This window comes from Suricata suricatta, chromosome 1 (genome assembly GCF_006229205.1).
Source record: "Suricata suricatta isolate VVHF042 chromosome 1, meerkat_22Aug2017_6uvM2_HiC, whole genome shotgun sequence".
In the NCBI taxonomy this organism is placed as follows: domain Eukaryota; kingdom Metazoa; phylum Chordata; class Mammalia; order Carnivora; family Herpestidae; genus Suricata; species Suricata suricatta.
In genome coordinates, this window is record NC_043700.1 from 96,100,438 (window position 1) to 96,116,049 (window position 15,612).

At 34.6% G+C, this 15,612-nt stretch overlaps 1 protein-coding gene across 2 annotated transcripts in view; it reads right to left on the reverse strand.

Moving 5' to 3' along the window:
• ADAD1 (adenosine deaminase domain containing 1) overlaps positions 1-15,612 on the reverse strand; it is a 51,026-nt gene that overhangs the window by 13,497 nt on the left and 21,917 nt on the right. For both annotated transcript variants that reach the window (XM_029941311.1, XM_029941314.1), the window contains 4 exons: positions 14,787-14,910; positions 12,116-12,286; positions 10,143-10,372; positions 1,438-1,675 (listed from right to left, as the gene is read on the reverse strand). In XM_029941311.1, coding sequence (XP_029797171.1) covers positions 1,438-1,675; positions 10,143-10,372; positions 12,116-12,286; positions 14,787-14,910 — 763 coding nt within the window. The remainder of the gene's footprint in view (positions 1-1,437; positions 1,676-10,142; positions 10,373-12,115; positions 12,287-14,786; positions 14,911-15,612) is intronic.

Below are 15,612 nucleotides of genomic sequence, written 5' to 3' on the forward strand. Positions count from 1 at the left end.
TTGACTGATTTCATACCAAGTTTGTATGTGGTCTTAATTTAAGTCTATCTTTCACAAAGAAAGCAAGTTCAGACATTTAAGCTTTTAACATTATTCATTACTTCATTATAAATGTATAGTCACATGAAAGAAGGGCTTGAGCTTTACTTGATAATCAATGGTAGGGATGTTACAAAGAAATGTCTAAAGGCATAGTGTATTACGGCTACTGATAAGGGCTCTGGAAATTAAATGTCCTGGTCAGAATCCCAGCTGTGTCACTTACTAATTGGGTGATTTTAAACAAGACATTTAACCTAGCTTGAATACAGTTTATCTGTAAAAGAGCAGCAATACCCCCTCATCTACAGGGTTATTATAGGAAGGTAGTATAACATAGTACATTAGTTCTCACGTTTGTTTAAGTGTAGTTAAGTTATATTTGAAAAAACATGCCAAAAATGCAGATTCTTGAGCGTTAGATCCAGAAATTCAGATTAAGAGAAAATGAATTTTTAATACAAACACATTATATAATTCTAATGCTAATTAAAATCATGAAATGAGGGGTGCTTTGGTGACTCTGTCGGTGAAGCGTCCAACTTCAGTTCAGGTCATGATCTCACAGTTCGTGAGTTCGAGCCCCGTGTCAGGTTCTGTGCTAACAGCTCAGAGCCTGGAGACTGCTTTGGATTCTGTGTCTCCTTTGCTCTCTGCTACTCCCTTGCTCATGCTCTGTTTCTATCAAAAATGAATAAAAGTTAAAAGAAATTCTTTTAAGTATTTAAAATCATGAAATGATACTTAGAAAAATACAGGTTCTGGAGAATGATTTTGAATGCTGGCTCCAACTTACTATGTAAGTTTAGGAAGTTATAGAACTTCTCCGGGTCTGTTTTCTCATCAGAAAAAAATTTTTTTTCTTTTAATTAGTACAATGCCTGCAAAATAGTCACACTCAATGACAACTATTATTCGGAATTTTTAAAAAATTAGCTAAAAAAGTTACAATAATTTTAAAAACTGTATTAAAATGTATTATTTTAATCATTTAATGTGTTTTTTGGGGGGAGTTTGTTTTTATTACAACATAGAAAGAGGGAGATTTACTGTGAAGGTTAACTACTGGGCCCTTTACACTTGCACTGGCCCCTTCTAAATACAGCTGACGCTTGAACAACACAGGTTGAGACTGTGTTTTATTTTTGTGTATAGATTTTATTTTCTGATACAGTATTTTCATTACTTTTTCCAGATTTCAAATTTTTTTTTAATTTTAAAAAATTTTAATTTTTTTCTTTTTTGTTTTCAGTTTTAGTTAAATTCCAGTTAGTTAACACAGTGTGTTACTAGTTTCAGGTATACAATTTAGTGATTCATCACTTACATATAACACCCAGTACTCATCACAAGTACCCTGCTTAATATGCAATTTTAAAAGAAATTAGAAATGCTAACCTTTCAGTGATCTTTCCACTTAGGCCATCCACAATCTCCAGAGAAATGTCCCCCTGTGCCCAATTCAGACTCAGAGATTTATATTCCAAGTTTGTTTGAGGTGGATATGCAGAAGGTACTAAACTAACATGAGGTCTGCTGACCAAGTAAAACATTGGAAGTTTTGAAGTGAGTGCATCATCAACACGTTGCTTTATAGCAATTTCTAAACCTCTAGTATCGCTGCAATTCCCATTACCTAGAAAGCAAAAACAAAACACTCAGAAGAAGTTCAGTATCAAAAGACTATACCAAAAAACAAAATTGGAAAAAGTCTAAAGTCTATCTTTTATCTTTCAAGTTTTTTTTTCTTACTTCTCTCTTAGCACCTGTTTCTATATTTGTTACCAGTATTAGGAGAAGGTATCAAGGTCATGATTTCTATTCAAAAAAGAATCTACAGAAAATAACAAATTTGAAATTCCAGTGAATAGAAATGAAGAGACAGAGCTGATCCAGAAAAAAAAAACAAAGAAGCAAGCAAGCAAACAAACCAACCCAGTACTTTACACAGGGTTCTGTCAAAGAGAATTGACTCGTTTTGATTTCTCAGATGACAGCATGAGACCAGCACCTAATACATGAGATAAGTGTGGCTGAGAAATAGTTGTTGAGAGTTGTTACTTTTCCAAATCTAAGGACCACAAATTACAACTATTCTAGTAATATTCCAGTTTCACAGCACAAAGTAATTTAAAGAATGACCATTTCTGGTTAAAATTTGGACCAATATCAAGACCTTTGAGTTCTCAGAATAACTTGAAAGAGAGCTCAAAAAGGTACAATATCATTATTAGGGTATAGAATAATGGGCTGCAAACTTAAAACAGACTTAAACAAGTCATTCCTATTTAAAAATTAAAATTCTAAAGTAGATCTCGTTTCTCCTTAGAAAGTCAGAGGTTCTCAGAAGAGAAATTTTATAAACCACTAGATATTATTTCAGAAAAAAAGTTTTGCTTCCATATCATTGGAATTGTTGAGATGAATGGCTACTGGTCTTACACTCATTATGACTATCTGGAAACTAGAAAATGATGTAAAGAGAGCATGGGTTGCTTTTGCCACTCTTTTTCTAAGTACTCCTTTGTGTGTGTGTGTATGTGTGTGTAATTCCAGTATAGTTAACATACAGTGTTAAATTAGCTACAGGTATTGAATATAGTGATTCAACAATTCTATATATTACTTGGCACTCATCAAGATGTGTACTCTTAAAATCCCTATCACCTATTTCACTCACACTCCCCTCGATGTACCTTACCTCTGGTAATGACCAGTCTATTCTCTATAGTTAGGAGTCTGCTTTCTGGTTTGTCTTTTTTTTCTCTCCCTATCTGTTTGTTTCTTATATTCTACATGAGTGAAATCATATGATAGTTGTCTTTCTCCGACTTATTTTGCTTAGCCTATACCCTCTAGATCCAACCACGTTGCTGCAAATGGCAAGATTTCATTCCTTTCTATGGCTGAATAATATTCCAATGTATGTACATATCACATCTTCTTTATTCATCTAAGCACTCCTTTGAACATTCCAAATTAAGAAATGCTGACAAATGAAGTCTAGGGTAAAGATATGCTAGGGCATACACACACACAAAAGATATGCTTGGATACAAAATGTTGGTAAGAAGGAAGGTCTGTGGTCTGTGGAATAGTCACTGTAGTATCTAAACGAACAGAAGACATGGATTCAAAAGAATTTCCAGCCTCCAGAACTATGTTTGTTAAGACACCCAATATGTGGATTTTTTTTTGTAGTAGTAGTCCAAACAGACTAAGACATACCAAAATGAGATAATGATACTGTTTGTGCCCAAGACACCAAGAGACATTTTGGAAAACAAACAAACAAAAAAACCCCAACAACCCCGCAAGTCCAATTTCATGTAAGATTCCTTACATACCAAATTGTTTCAACGAGATGTTTTAAGAGGGTGGTATAAAAGCAATAATTTAATACAAAAAAAATCAAGTATATTAATACTAAAAATTTTACTCCTCCCTTTTTATATGTAAGCTTTAACTATTAACTAAATCTAAGGTGTGGTTTTGGTTTTATCTTGACACTAAATCTTGTGCCTGGAAAAATGTGGCTCTAAAATTATGTCATATTATAGGGAAGTTTGGTTCATTTAAAATCATCTAAAATACCAACATACAACTCAAAGGGTAAGTCAAAAATTAAATCTAATCAAAGACTACAGCAGATCTGACTTGACAGATTTTTATAAAGATTCTCAGAATCTTAATCTAACATAAGTGTAATATAAATCAATAGAAATGGTTCCTGAAAATAGCTATTAAAAACTGAAGCTGCCTGAATAAAAATAAAGTATATAAATCAAACATTAGAGAACTATGGACTGGTCCTACCCCATCTGGGACATCATAATTAATCTGAAGCAGTACATTTTAACACCACCACCCATACACCAAAGGACATCTGGAGAAAACAAATCATGTTCCTGTTAAACACAAATGTGCAGCTGGGAGAAGTCATAAGGCAAGACACATCCTGCGTATGTATTCATAACGCTTACTCTCTATTTTATACAAATGGCACCCCCGAAGGTAATACAACAGTGTACAGCACCTACCATAGAGTAGGTGGCTCAATAAATACCTGAAGAAAAAGGAATATAAAAGATTAGATTACAAGAGAGCAATAATTATCAATTCTAGATGCACCTTAGGATCGCTATGGATTGGAACATTAATATCAACGCCATTCCCATATTACTTTAATATTTCCCAGTTGAGCAAAAATGTAACAAGAGTAAAGAAGAAAATAATTTATTTTTCAAGTATTCCAGGCAGAATTTGCTTTTAAGTAGAAAAATAAAAGCACTTTCAAAAATAAAACATGCCGACTCAAACCATTTATTCATGAAACATTTACATTTGTGTTAGGGAGCACAAATCAAACCAAGATGAGTGTGGCATAGCATATGCCTTCAAGACTGTCAAGTTTAAGAGACAGAGCAGTGAAATTCTAGTCACTGACTATGCTCAGAAGAAGCTGTCAGAGCTCAATTTAATACAAAAGCAGACCCCATGAGAAGTTATAAGAGAGGGTTTGAGTCTCGGCTCTGCCAATAGGTAAATTGAATGATTTGAGGCAAGTATTTTATTAACATTGTGAACCTATTACTGATCTTAAAAAAAAAAGGAATAACAGAATGTCTAAGTTTATGAAATGTTTAATAAAATTTTTATAGTTTATTGTCAAGTTGGTTTCCATATAACACCCAGTGCTCATTCCAACAAGTGCCCTCCTTCATGCCCATCACCCCTTTTCCCCTCTTCCCCACTCCCATCAACCCTGTTTGTTCTCTGTATTTAAGAGTCTTTTATGGTTTGCCTCTCTTCCTCTCCTTAACTATTTTCCCCCTTCCCCTCCCCTATGGTCCTCTGTTAAGTTTCTCATGTTCCACATATGAGTGAAAACATATGGTATTTGTCTTTCTCTGCCTTATTTCACTTTGCATAACACCCTTGAGTTCCATCTACGTTGCTACAAATGGCCAGATTTCATTCTTTCTCATTGCCATGTAGTATTCCATTGTACATATATACCACATCTTCTTGATCCATTCAGCATGTGATGGGCATTTAGGCTTTTTCCATGTTTTGGCTATTGTTGACAGTGCTGCTATTAACATTGGGGTACATGTTCCTCTATGCATCAACACTCCTGTATTCCTTGGGTAAATTCCTAGCAGTGCTATTGCTGAGTCATAGGAGAGTTCTACTGTTAATTTTTTGAGGAATCTCCACACTGTTTTCCAGAGCGGCTGCACCAGTTTACATCCCCACCAATAGTGTAAGAGGATACTCATTTCTCCACATCCTCACCAGCATCTGTAGTCTCCTGATTTGTTCATTTTAGCCATTTTCACTGGCATAAGGTGGTATCTCAGTGTGGTTTTTATTTGTATTTCTCTGATGATGAGTGACACTGAGCATCATTTCATATGTCTGTTGGCCATCTGGATGTCCTCTTTCGAGAAGTGTCTGTTTAAGTCTTCTGTCCACTTCTTCCCTGGAGTATTTGTTTTTTGGGTGTGGAGTTTGATGAGTTCCTTATAGATTTTGGATACTAGCCCTTTATCCAACATATCATTTGTAACGATCTTTTCCCATTCCATCGGTTGCCTATTAGTTTTGTTGTTTCCTTTGCAGTGCAGAAGCTTTTTATCTTGATGAGGTCCCAATAGTTCATTTTTGCTCTTGATTCCCTTGCCTTTGGAGATGTGTCAAGTAGGAAATTGGTACAATTGAGGTCAAGGAGGTTGGTTTTTGCTTTCTCCTCTAGGGTTTTGATGGTTTCCTATCTCACTTTCAGGTCCTTCATCCATTTTGAGTTTATCTTTGTGTATAGAGTAAGAAAGTGGTCTAGTTTCATTCTTCTACATGTTGTTGTCCAGTTCTCCCAGCAACATTGGTTAAAGAGGCTGTCTTTTTTCCATTGAATCTCTTTCCTGCTTTGTCAAAGATTAATTGGCCATTCATTTGTGGGTCCAATTTTGGATTCTTTATTCTATTCCAATCGTCTATGTGTCTGTTTTTGTGCCAATACCATAATGTCTTGAGGTCTACAGCTTTGTAGTAGAGGCTAAAGTCTGGGATTGTAATGCCTCCCATCTTGGTTTTCTTCTTCATTATTACTTTGGCTATTTGGGGTGTTGTATGGTTCTACACAAATTTTAGGATTGTTTATTCTAGCTTTGAGAAGAATGCTGGTGCAATTTTGATGGGGATTGCATTGAATGTGTAGATTTCTTTGGGTAGTATTGACATTTTTACAATATTTATTCTTTCGATCCATGAGCATGGAATGTTTTTCCATTTCTTTGTATCTTCAATTTGCTATATAAGTTTTCTATAGTTCTCATTATACAGATATTTTACATCTTTGGTTAGGTTTATTCCTAGGTATTTTATGGTTTTTCGTGAGATTGTGAATGGGATCAGTGTCTTGATTTCTCTTTCTGTTGCTTCATTATTGGGGCATAAAAATGCAACCAATTTCTGTATGTTGATTTTGTACCTGAGACTTTGCTGAATTCATGGATCAGTTCTAGTAGGCTTCTGGTTGAGTCTGTCAGGTTATGGAATGTTTAAATCTATGCTTAAAACAGATTCACTGTTTTAGGAGGGAATCAGCAATTAGTATTCTTTATAATCCAAATGTACAAGTCAAATCAGCATATGAAAAGAACTCCTGAATGGAAATACCTCTGGACAAACACTCTTGAAATTAAGATGTCCTTACATTAACAGAATACCAAATTTCCAAAATGTATCTTAAAAACCTGGAAAATATAAATCCATCTGTTTTTAAGTACCTAAGCAATGTGAAATTTCTTCCATATACTGTGGATTACTTTCTATTCAAATAATAGTAAATGTCTTTTTAAATGCAAGCCTAAGCCTTTTTCCTAAAAAAGGAAAAGAATACTACCATAATGTGATAAACATCTGATAACATCTACAATATAAAATTTGTGTCTATAAACTTTTTATAATATTAAACCAAAATATAATACTCTCCATTGGTAACTGAGCTAGTAAATTAGGTTTCTAAAAATGAAAATAAAGAACTGTAAAAGATATCATGAACCTTATTAAAAGAGAAGGGATGAGGTCACTATTCTCAAAGAACTAGATTTAATTAAAGGGAAGTAAATTTCAAGCCTAAATATGGAGAAATTTGTTTTTAAAGCAATTGAAGCTATTCAATTAATAGAAAAGATTGGCTTTGAATCCCATGCTCCCCATTACTAGATGCTAAGGTCAGATAATCTGTAGGGAGCTGCCAGGTTCGGCAGCCTCAGCTCCCTGAGGGGTGCAGCCAGAAAAACAAGATTAACCGTCTAGAGGCCAGGGGAGTGCATTTCCTGATCCAGGGATTGGAGACAGGCAGACAGGAGAAGCCAAATTGAACAAAAGATCAACTGCATTCGGGCTTATGCAGTGTTAATTGTACCCCTGCCCAGCGTTGCTGACGCAAGTCTGGGATCTCTTTTAGATGCTGTGTTTGAAGTTTCAGTTTCGGTTTCCCCTTTTTTCTAATAATCATTTGACCCTGTTTCCTAGCAACCAACCCAGGTCAGCTTCCCGCCCCAAACCCTATAAAGGTGTGGATATTTTCTCAATAAAGTGGGCTTGATCAGAAATGCTTGTCTTGCCCCACTCTCTGTATCTCCTTCCTGCCCTATTTTCGCTCCCTCCCTCAGGAACCTATGACCCGATTTACCGCCCCACTGGCGCTGGCCGGGGTGGGAACAGACAATAATCCTTTATAAGGAATGGCATAAAGAGAGTTTATGTATTAAGTGAGAAGCTACTAGAATACTAATAACGTTTGGTGAACTCTGAAGATTCTTTTAGCTCCACAAATCACATCCTTTTAGTGTACAGACACTTTAAATGAGTATTTCTCAAAGAGACATTCACATCATCTGTATAAGAATCACCCAGTGTTGCTCTTTTAAAATATACATTCCTCTGCTTCAAAACTCCCTACCTACCCCTTCCCCCAGACACAAAATAGAGATCATAATAAGTCCAAATATGTGCATTTTTTATAAACTTAAACACATTAAAATCATTTAGATAATACCAGACAGAACATCAGTTAGCTTTAGATGTGTCCCTCAAAGGTATCAGGAAAAGAGAGCAGAAACAATTTTACAAAGTCTTACATAGTGTTTTTATTGTTACCTGGTGTTCCCCATTGCTAGGTGCAAGATGAACACAAAGTGACAAGATTTAATTTTAAGTTACTATCCCAAACCACTAGCTAAATTCTACATAATTTTATAAGAGCCTATATCCATCCTTTTGAGAAACTAAATATAGTATTGAGTTATAAATGACATATTTTAAAATACTTTCTTCATTAAAGTCAAAGAAAGCTGTGATTCTAGAGAAAGCATAGATAATTCCTAGATACTTAATAGACATTCAAAAAGAGCCTATTCTTAAAGGAGATTGAGAAAAGTTTAAATGGCTGAGAGAGTATCTGACCTGACTAAAAGAAAACTTTGCAAAGACCGTTAGTAACCAAATTAAAACTAAGAAATGTATCATCTACAAGAATATGTATTTGGAAGAAGTATATTTAGAAGTACACGCTGTAAACACTGTAAATTACTGTAAACACATACTTCTTTGCATGCAATTCTACTTCCAGGAATTCATCTAGCAATATACTTTTACATTCTATGAATAACAAATACAAAAAGGCCATTCACTGTAGCATTTTGGCAGTGGCAAACAAACAAACTAGAAACCTAAAATTATGGCAAAAAAAAAAAACAAGAAACAATGTAAAATTACCACAACCTACAAGCGGTTAAATAAATTATGATACATTTATATAAAGAAATGTCACACAGTGAGCCACGAATAATAATGAAGAAATTCTTTACATATTCAACATGGAAAAAATTTCCAATATACATTATTAAATGAAAAAAGATGCAAACAATATGAGCTATATTGTCTATTGACATAAAATTCAGAAAAAAAAAGAAAGGAAAAGAATGTACGCATTTACTTCTACAAGCATAAACTATCTTTGGAAAGAAAAACAAAAAACTAGTAACATTGAATGCCACAGAAGTAAAATGGGTGCCAAGGGCACTAGGATAGGAGGGAAACTTCACTAAAAACCCTTATGAATCTTTTGAATTGTAAATTAAATACTGTATTTCCTATACAAAGAAAATAAGCTTTATATTAGAAAATAAGTAATAACCATTTTCCTTTTTATAATTTATTAAAGCCAAACAAAAACAGGAAGAAAATCCAAAATCTTGTATACATATGGAACGGAAAAAGTTTTACTTATAAGAGAAATTCCTAAGAAATGGGTATAAAATATCTGAACAAAAGAAAAATCAAGAAAAACATAAGAGAAATAGCACCACCTAACAACAAAAATTTTACCCATGTGAGGATCTAAAGTTTGTACATGCAACTGTTATTAAAAATTAATGGTAAGCAAAGAAGAACCAAGTAACAGTAGAATTTAAAGTGTTTCATAAGGGAATTAAAGTTTTGCGACACCTAGGACTTTATGAAAACTATAAAAATGAGCCCCAAAACTGTTTATTAAGATAATGACTGAAATAAGCATTCAAATATAAATACAGCATTCTGTAATACCTCCCACCAAAGAAAGTAAATTACTAATTCGCGTTATTTATCTTGTGCTCTAGCTACTTCCTACTCATTTGACAATTTAAGGGATCCAGATCATAACCAAGTGTATGAAAAAGGTAGGAAAAAAACCAAAATGAGCACTCAACATTTTTCTTATTTCATGGATAACTAAGTGCAAGCTTTTTGATTTGAGAAGTTCAAGGAAACATCGTTTTCCAAAAGAAAAGGAAAAAAATTAAATATTGTGCAAACAAAAGTGCAAGTTCGAGGTGTAATATATCTAAGTGGCTAATTTAAAATATAAATTATTTTCTTCCTGATAAGAAGGCAAAAGTCATATTATACTAAGTATGATTATAAGCTACCATGAAATGAAAATCTCAACAGAACAGTGATGTATTTTTTTTACATTATACAAAAGCTCATGTATGCAAAATCTGGTTTTACACTGATTAATAAGATATATTTTATACTGAAATCCCACTCACCAACAAGTATACTGCTGATGTAAACTGGCTGGATAAAGTGGCTCAGCAGTGCTCCCTGGATACCAAGCACTCCCCATCTCATCAGTTTGTCACTTGAGGACATACTGCTTACTCTAGTAACAACATCTGTAGGACAGTAGACGGTCAGATAAATTTTGCCTTCAACAGCCACATGGAGACTCAGCTCTTCATTGGCTTCAAATGCAGATATAGAATGTGGATTAAGACGCCTAGAAAAAGAAAAGTTTTATCTCTTTAAAAAAACAGTAGAATATTATTCAGCTATAAAGAACAAAATCTTTCCATCTGCATCAACACAGATGGAGCTAAAGAGCATTATGCTAAGTGAAAGTCAGACAGTCAGAGAAAGGTAAATACCATGATTTCACTCACAGGTGGAATTTAAGCCCAATTAATGTGTTAACAAAACAAGTAAGCAAAGGGGAAAAAAGGGGGGAGGCAAACAAAGAAAGAGAATCTTAACTATAAAGAATGATGGTTAACACAGGGCAGGTGGATGTGGGATAGGTTAAATAGGTGACAGGGATTAAAAAGTGAATTTGTGATGGACACCACGTGCTGTATGGAAGTTCTGAATCACTATACTATACACCAGAAACTAATATTACACTGGAATTTAAATAAAAACTTAAAAAAAATTTTAAGTTGACAAGGTAAAATCTTCGGTGCCTGGATGGCTTAGTCGGTTGAGTGTTGATTTTGGCTTAGGTCATAATCTCTCCATCGTGAGTTCAAGCCCCACATAGGTCTCTGTGCTGACAGTTCAGAGCCTGAAGCCTGCTTCGGATTTTGTGTTCCCCTCTCTCTCTGCCCCTCCTCCACTAGTGCTCTGCCTCTCTCTCTCTCAAAAATACACAAACATTAAAAAAATAAAATAAAAAAAGAACTGGGGATGTCTGGGTGGCTCAGTCAGTTAAGCCTCTGACTTGATTTTGGCTCAGGGCATGATCTCACAGTTTATTAGTTCAAGCCCACACTTGGCTCTGGGCTGACATCATGGAGTCTGCTTGGGATTCTGTATTCCTCTCTCTTTGTCCCCCCCTCGCTCCCCCCACATGTACATCTCTCTCAAAATAATAAATAAACATTGAAAATAAAGAATTGTTTTCAAACATGTTTAACTGGTTAGTGTTCATTTAATGTCACTAATAGAAATAGATGCCAAACTAAAGCAAGGTAAGAATGGAGTGACATGTTTCTACAAGACTAATCCCAAACAGAAATTAAACATATTTAGATAAAATTTTTTCTGTCGAAATTTCTTTGTGTCCCTTAAAATCAATGAATACATTATTTTTGTTCCTACCACAGTTCCTAAGTTATTTTCTTTCTCTGTATGAATACTAAAAAAAAAACTACAAAATAAGAGAATAAAAAAAAAGCCTGACAATTTGTGTTCAAGATTCTCTTCCAATAAAATATGTTTGAAAATGTGAAATAATTTTTCTTGAATTTTTCTCTCCAGGAATACTCCTTGCCCTTGTTTTCAAAGGTGTCACTGGAATAATTTTTAGCAAAACATTAACCATTATTATCTCTATATGGTCAGACTTCAAGTGAATTTTGCTTTCTCCTTTGTGTTTGTCTGTACTGTTTAAATTTTTGATGCTATCGATTCATCAAGATAATGAAGTTTTGGCTACAGATTGACCAGAAAAGCAAACTGCATTTCTTGATTCTTATTAGTAGTGAAGAGTACATGTACATGCTTTCCTGACTTATTAAGTCTTCAAACTTGAAAGAAGGAAATTTTCAACAGCATAGAAACAAAGTGGCAAAGTAGATGAGATTAAGTGGAGGGGAGGGAGAAAGAATTTGTGGCTTCTAGCAGGCCACAAATACACCTCAAGGCAGAAGGAGAACACAGATATGAAGTTACTTGTTCTACTGCTGTAAGTATTCAGAATATTGCCATCCTCACTGCTTTGAAAAATAACTTTCATAATACTTACAATTGTGACTTAATCTGGGCTGATCCTTTAGGCAACTGGTTCATATAGAGATAAATGTTGACATTCTGTTTCAGAGTGAGTAGATTAGAAGCTGGCTCTGTACAAAATATTGATTTTTCCATCATAGCAGGATTTTTGCTATAGAAGAGTAGAAGCTGTCTATAAAAATACCTAAAATAAAAGGGTTATAACTTTATCAAGTAATAGAATTTTAAAAATTATATATCTTAAGTATCATATCCACATGTGTTATGAGCAATGTCCCTCCCTGTGTGTTGAAAGTTTTTATACCCGATAAGGACTCCTAAAATAACTTTAGTCTTATTTAATGAAGAGTTAAATCCTATGGGAACTCCTCAACTGGAGCCCAGTCTGCCATGTGACCTGCCTTAGACCACTGTTCCTTGACTACCACTCCACTCATTCACATTTGGATCCTCAACTGTCATATCCTGCAAAATACACATTTCTCTACTGATTGCTTTTATTCTCAGAAGTTCTGCTCTCAGCCTCCTACATGAAGTGTCAGTGTTCTGTCTTGTTTCTATTTCCTCTTCCCTGCCAAAACAAACAACTGTGGTTCCTGTTTCTTAGTGGTTTTAAAGACAAAAACTACAAGAGTATAGAAACAATACAATGAAGACTCTAAGTTATAGAAGTGACACAATCTCCTGAAAAACTAATACTAACCAAATAAAGGGAGAAATACTATTTTGCTTATTAAATAAAAAACATGATTTTAGTCCTTTAATTAGAAATAATGAAAAATTAAGCACCAGTACATAACAAGGCCATGCATGGCCTTAAAGAAGTCAAATTATTCATTAAGCACCAATGGGGATTAGAGAACAATGAGCTGCATTACCTTCAAGAATTTCCCTAAAACTTACCTTTCAAGATTATAGGATCCTTTCCTTATAATTAGAGATATATACTTACATTTTTTAGACAAACTAATGTCAAAATATGTTTTAAAATACTCTAGCAGAGAAAACACCACCAACAAAAAATGAGGACTCAGAGATTAAATGCAGAATGGTGATAACTAGGGGCACCTGGGTGACTCAGTCAGTTAAGCATCCTTTGGCTCAGGTCATGATCTCATAGCGCATAAGTCTGAGCCCTGTGTGGGGCTCTGTGTGACAGCTCAGAGCCTGGAGTAGTTCAGATTCTGTTTTTCCCTCTCACTGCCCTTCCTCCACTTGTGCTCTGTCTCTCTCAAAAATAAACAAACAGTAAAAAAAAAAAATTTTAATTTAAAAAAAGAATGCTTGGGCACCTGGGTGGCTCAGTTGGTGAAGCAACCAGCTTTGGCTCAGGTCATGATCTCACAGTTCGTGGGTTCGAGCCCCGTGGGTTCAGAGCCTGGAGTCTGCTTCAGATTTTGTGTCTCTCTCTTTCTCTCTGACCCTCCCCTGCTCGCGCTGTCTTCTCTCTCAAAAAATAAAAAATAAAAAATAAGAATGCTGATAACTGGATATGCTGATCATTAGATATTGGTATGAGAATGCTGATAACTGAATGATGGAATTCATTGTCCTATTCTCACTAGTATTTGAAAATTTCCATAAAAAAAGTTTTATAAAACATAAGCTTAATGCCTTAACAGAATAAAAATGTGGCAGACACTGGAGAAAGTTAACACATTTCTTCCTTTTCATGTTTTCATATGAAGGGACTTCCAAGAAATAACATTCCTGACTTCTCTCTCCTACCTGCTATTAACTCATTTCATAAGGAGTAGAATGACTGATGAGTTTGGAAGAAGAAATTAGGCACGCTCACCTTAGCCCTTTTCTTTTTCTTTTAAAAAAAAAGTTCATTTATTTATATTGAGAGACAGACAGCATGAGTTGGGGAGGGGCAGGGAGAAAGAATCCCAAACAGGTCCTGCACTGTTAGCATAAAGCCTGACGTGGGGCTCAATCCTATGAATCTTGAGATCATGACCTGAGCCAAAATCAAGAGTTGGACAATTAACGGACTGAGCCATCCAGGTTCCCCTTTTTTCTCTTTAAAATCTGCCTGCCTGATCAAACTTATAAAATAAACAAGTCAGGGGAATGAAAAGGATAGCATAGGGAACAGTCAATAATATTATAATAACATTGTATGGTGACAGATGGTAACCATATTTGCTACAGTGGTAGGCGTGGTGAGTTTTGCATCCTAACATGGAAATAGTAAAATACTGCACACATCAACTATATTTTAATTTTTTAAAAAGCATACCTTATCTATATTCTGCTATAAACTTTGCATAGACTTCATGAATGGAAACTTACTGGTTTTGGCAATGTCTTTGGATAAATATGGTTAATTCAGGAGTGAAATATTACCAAGCCTACTAGGTCCAGATCTAAAGCTATATACTTTTAATTACTTTGATCAGTAATAAAGATATATTAAAAAAGAGTAGGGCTCTTAAAGCTGGGTTCATAGGTATTGATAATAGAAAGCCACTAAAATCCACAGATTATAGACATTGCAATTACACTAAAGTTTTCAAAAACGACACGGAAATAATCAGCTGACTTGGAGAATTAAAGACTATCATATCCATGGCTCAATGATCAGTAAAATTCAATTTGCAAATAAAGACACTGATATGTGGTTACTCTGGGCCGAAAGCATTAATATTTGGTAGCATCAAATATAGTTGTTACCTCACCTAAGGAGAGACCTTCTTGCTGTAACAACAGCATGCGTGTCGTGCAGCACTCTTCCATCTGGCTTAATGCACTGGCTGTAATTGTACTCACCTGTGCCGACAGCTACAACTTCATGCTGTCCAGCTGAAAAGGTTAATGATAGCAGGTTATTTTGACCTCCATGTTCCCTATATTCAACCTCTACCTTACCATTTTAAAGTTACTAAAATGTATTAACCAAAGAGATGAAAAAATTACACAATTTCATTTCAATAAGAGTTTGAAAGTCTAAGAACTAATTTTTAATAGTCCAATAATTTCAATTAAAATGCATATATTTTATGATAGATCATCTAAAATTTTATCAGAATCATCAGATATCCTTAGTTTGCAAACTTTCATTTATTTCTTCTACATATAGATTGGTTTGGCTTACTAGAGATTTCACTGGCCATTCTACTTCTGCCTTAAACAAATTATCTACACATAGTGGCTCTTTTTTTTTTCAAACTCTCTACAAATAAAATTACAATTTCTGTTCTAATAAAACTGCTTTTTTAGAGAAGAAAGCACCTTATGCTTTTTCTAACAGTTTTTCTCCATTTACTTTTTGCAATAACTTATTTGAGATTTCCCTGAAACTCTGTGCCCAGATTACACAATTCTTTTTTCCTTTCAAATCCTAAGTATGAGGACTTTCATAGCCAAGTCACAAAGCTCACTGCTCTTTTTTTCTCTCCATATTATCTTCTGAACATTGTGTTTTTTATCTTTTACGTCTGTGTTGGTGATTTTTTAAAAAAAATCTCTGGTCTTAGTCTTTCAAAGTTCAATTTCACACTTACA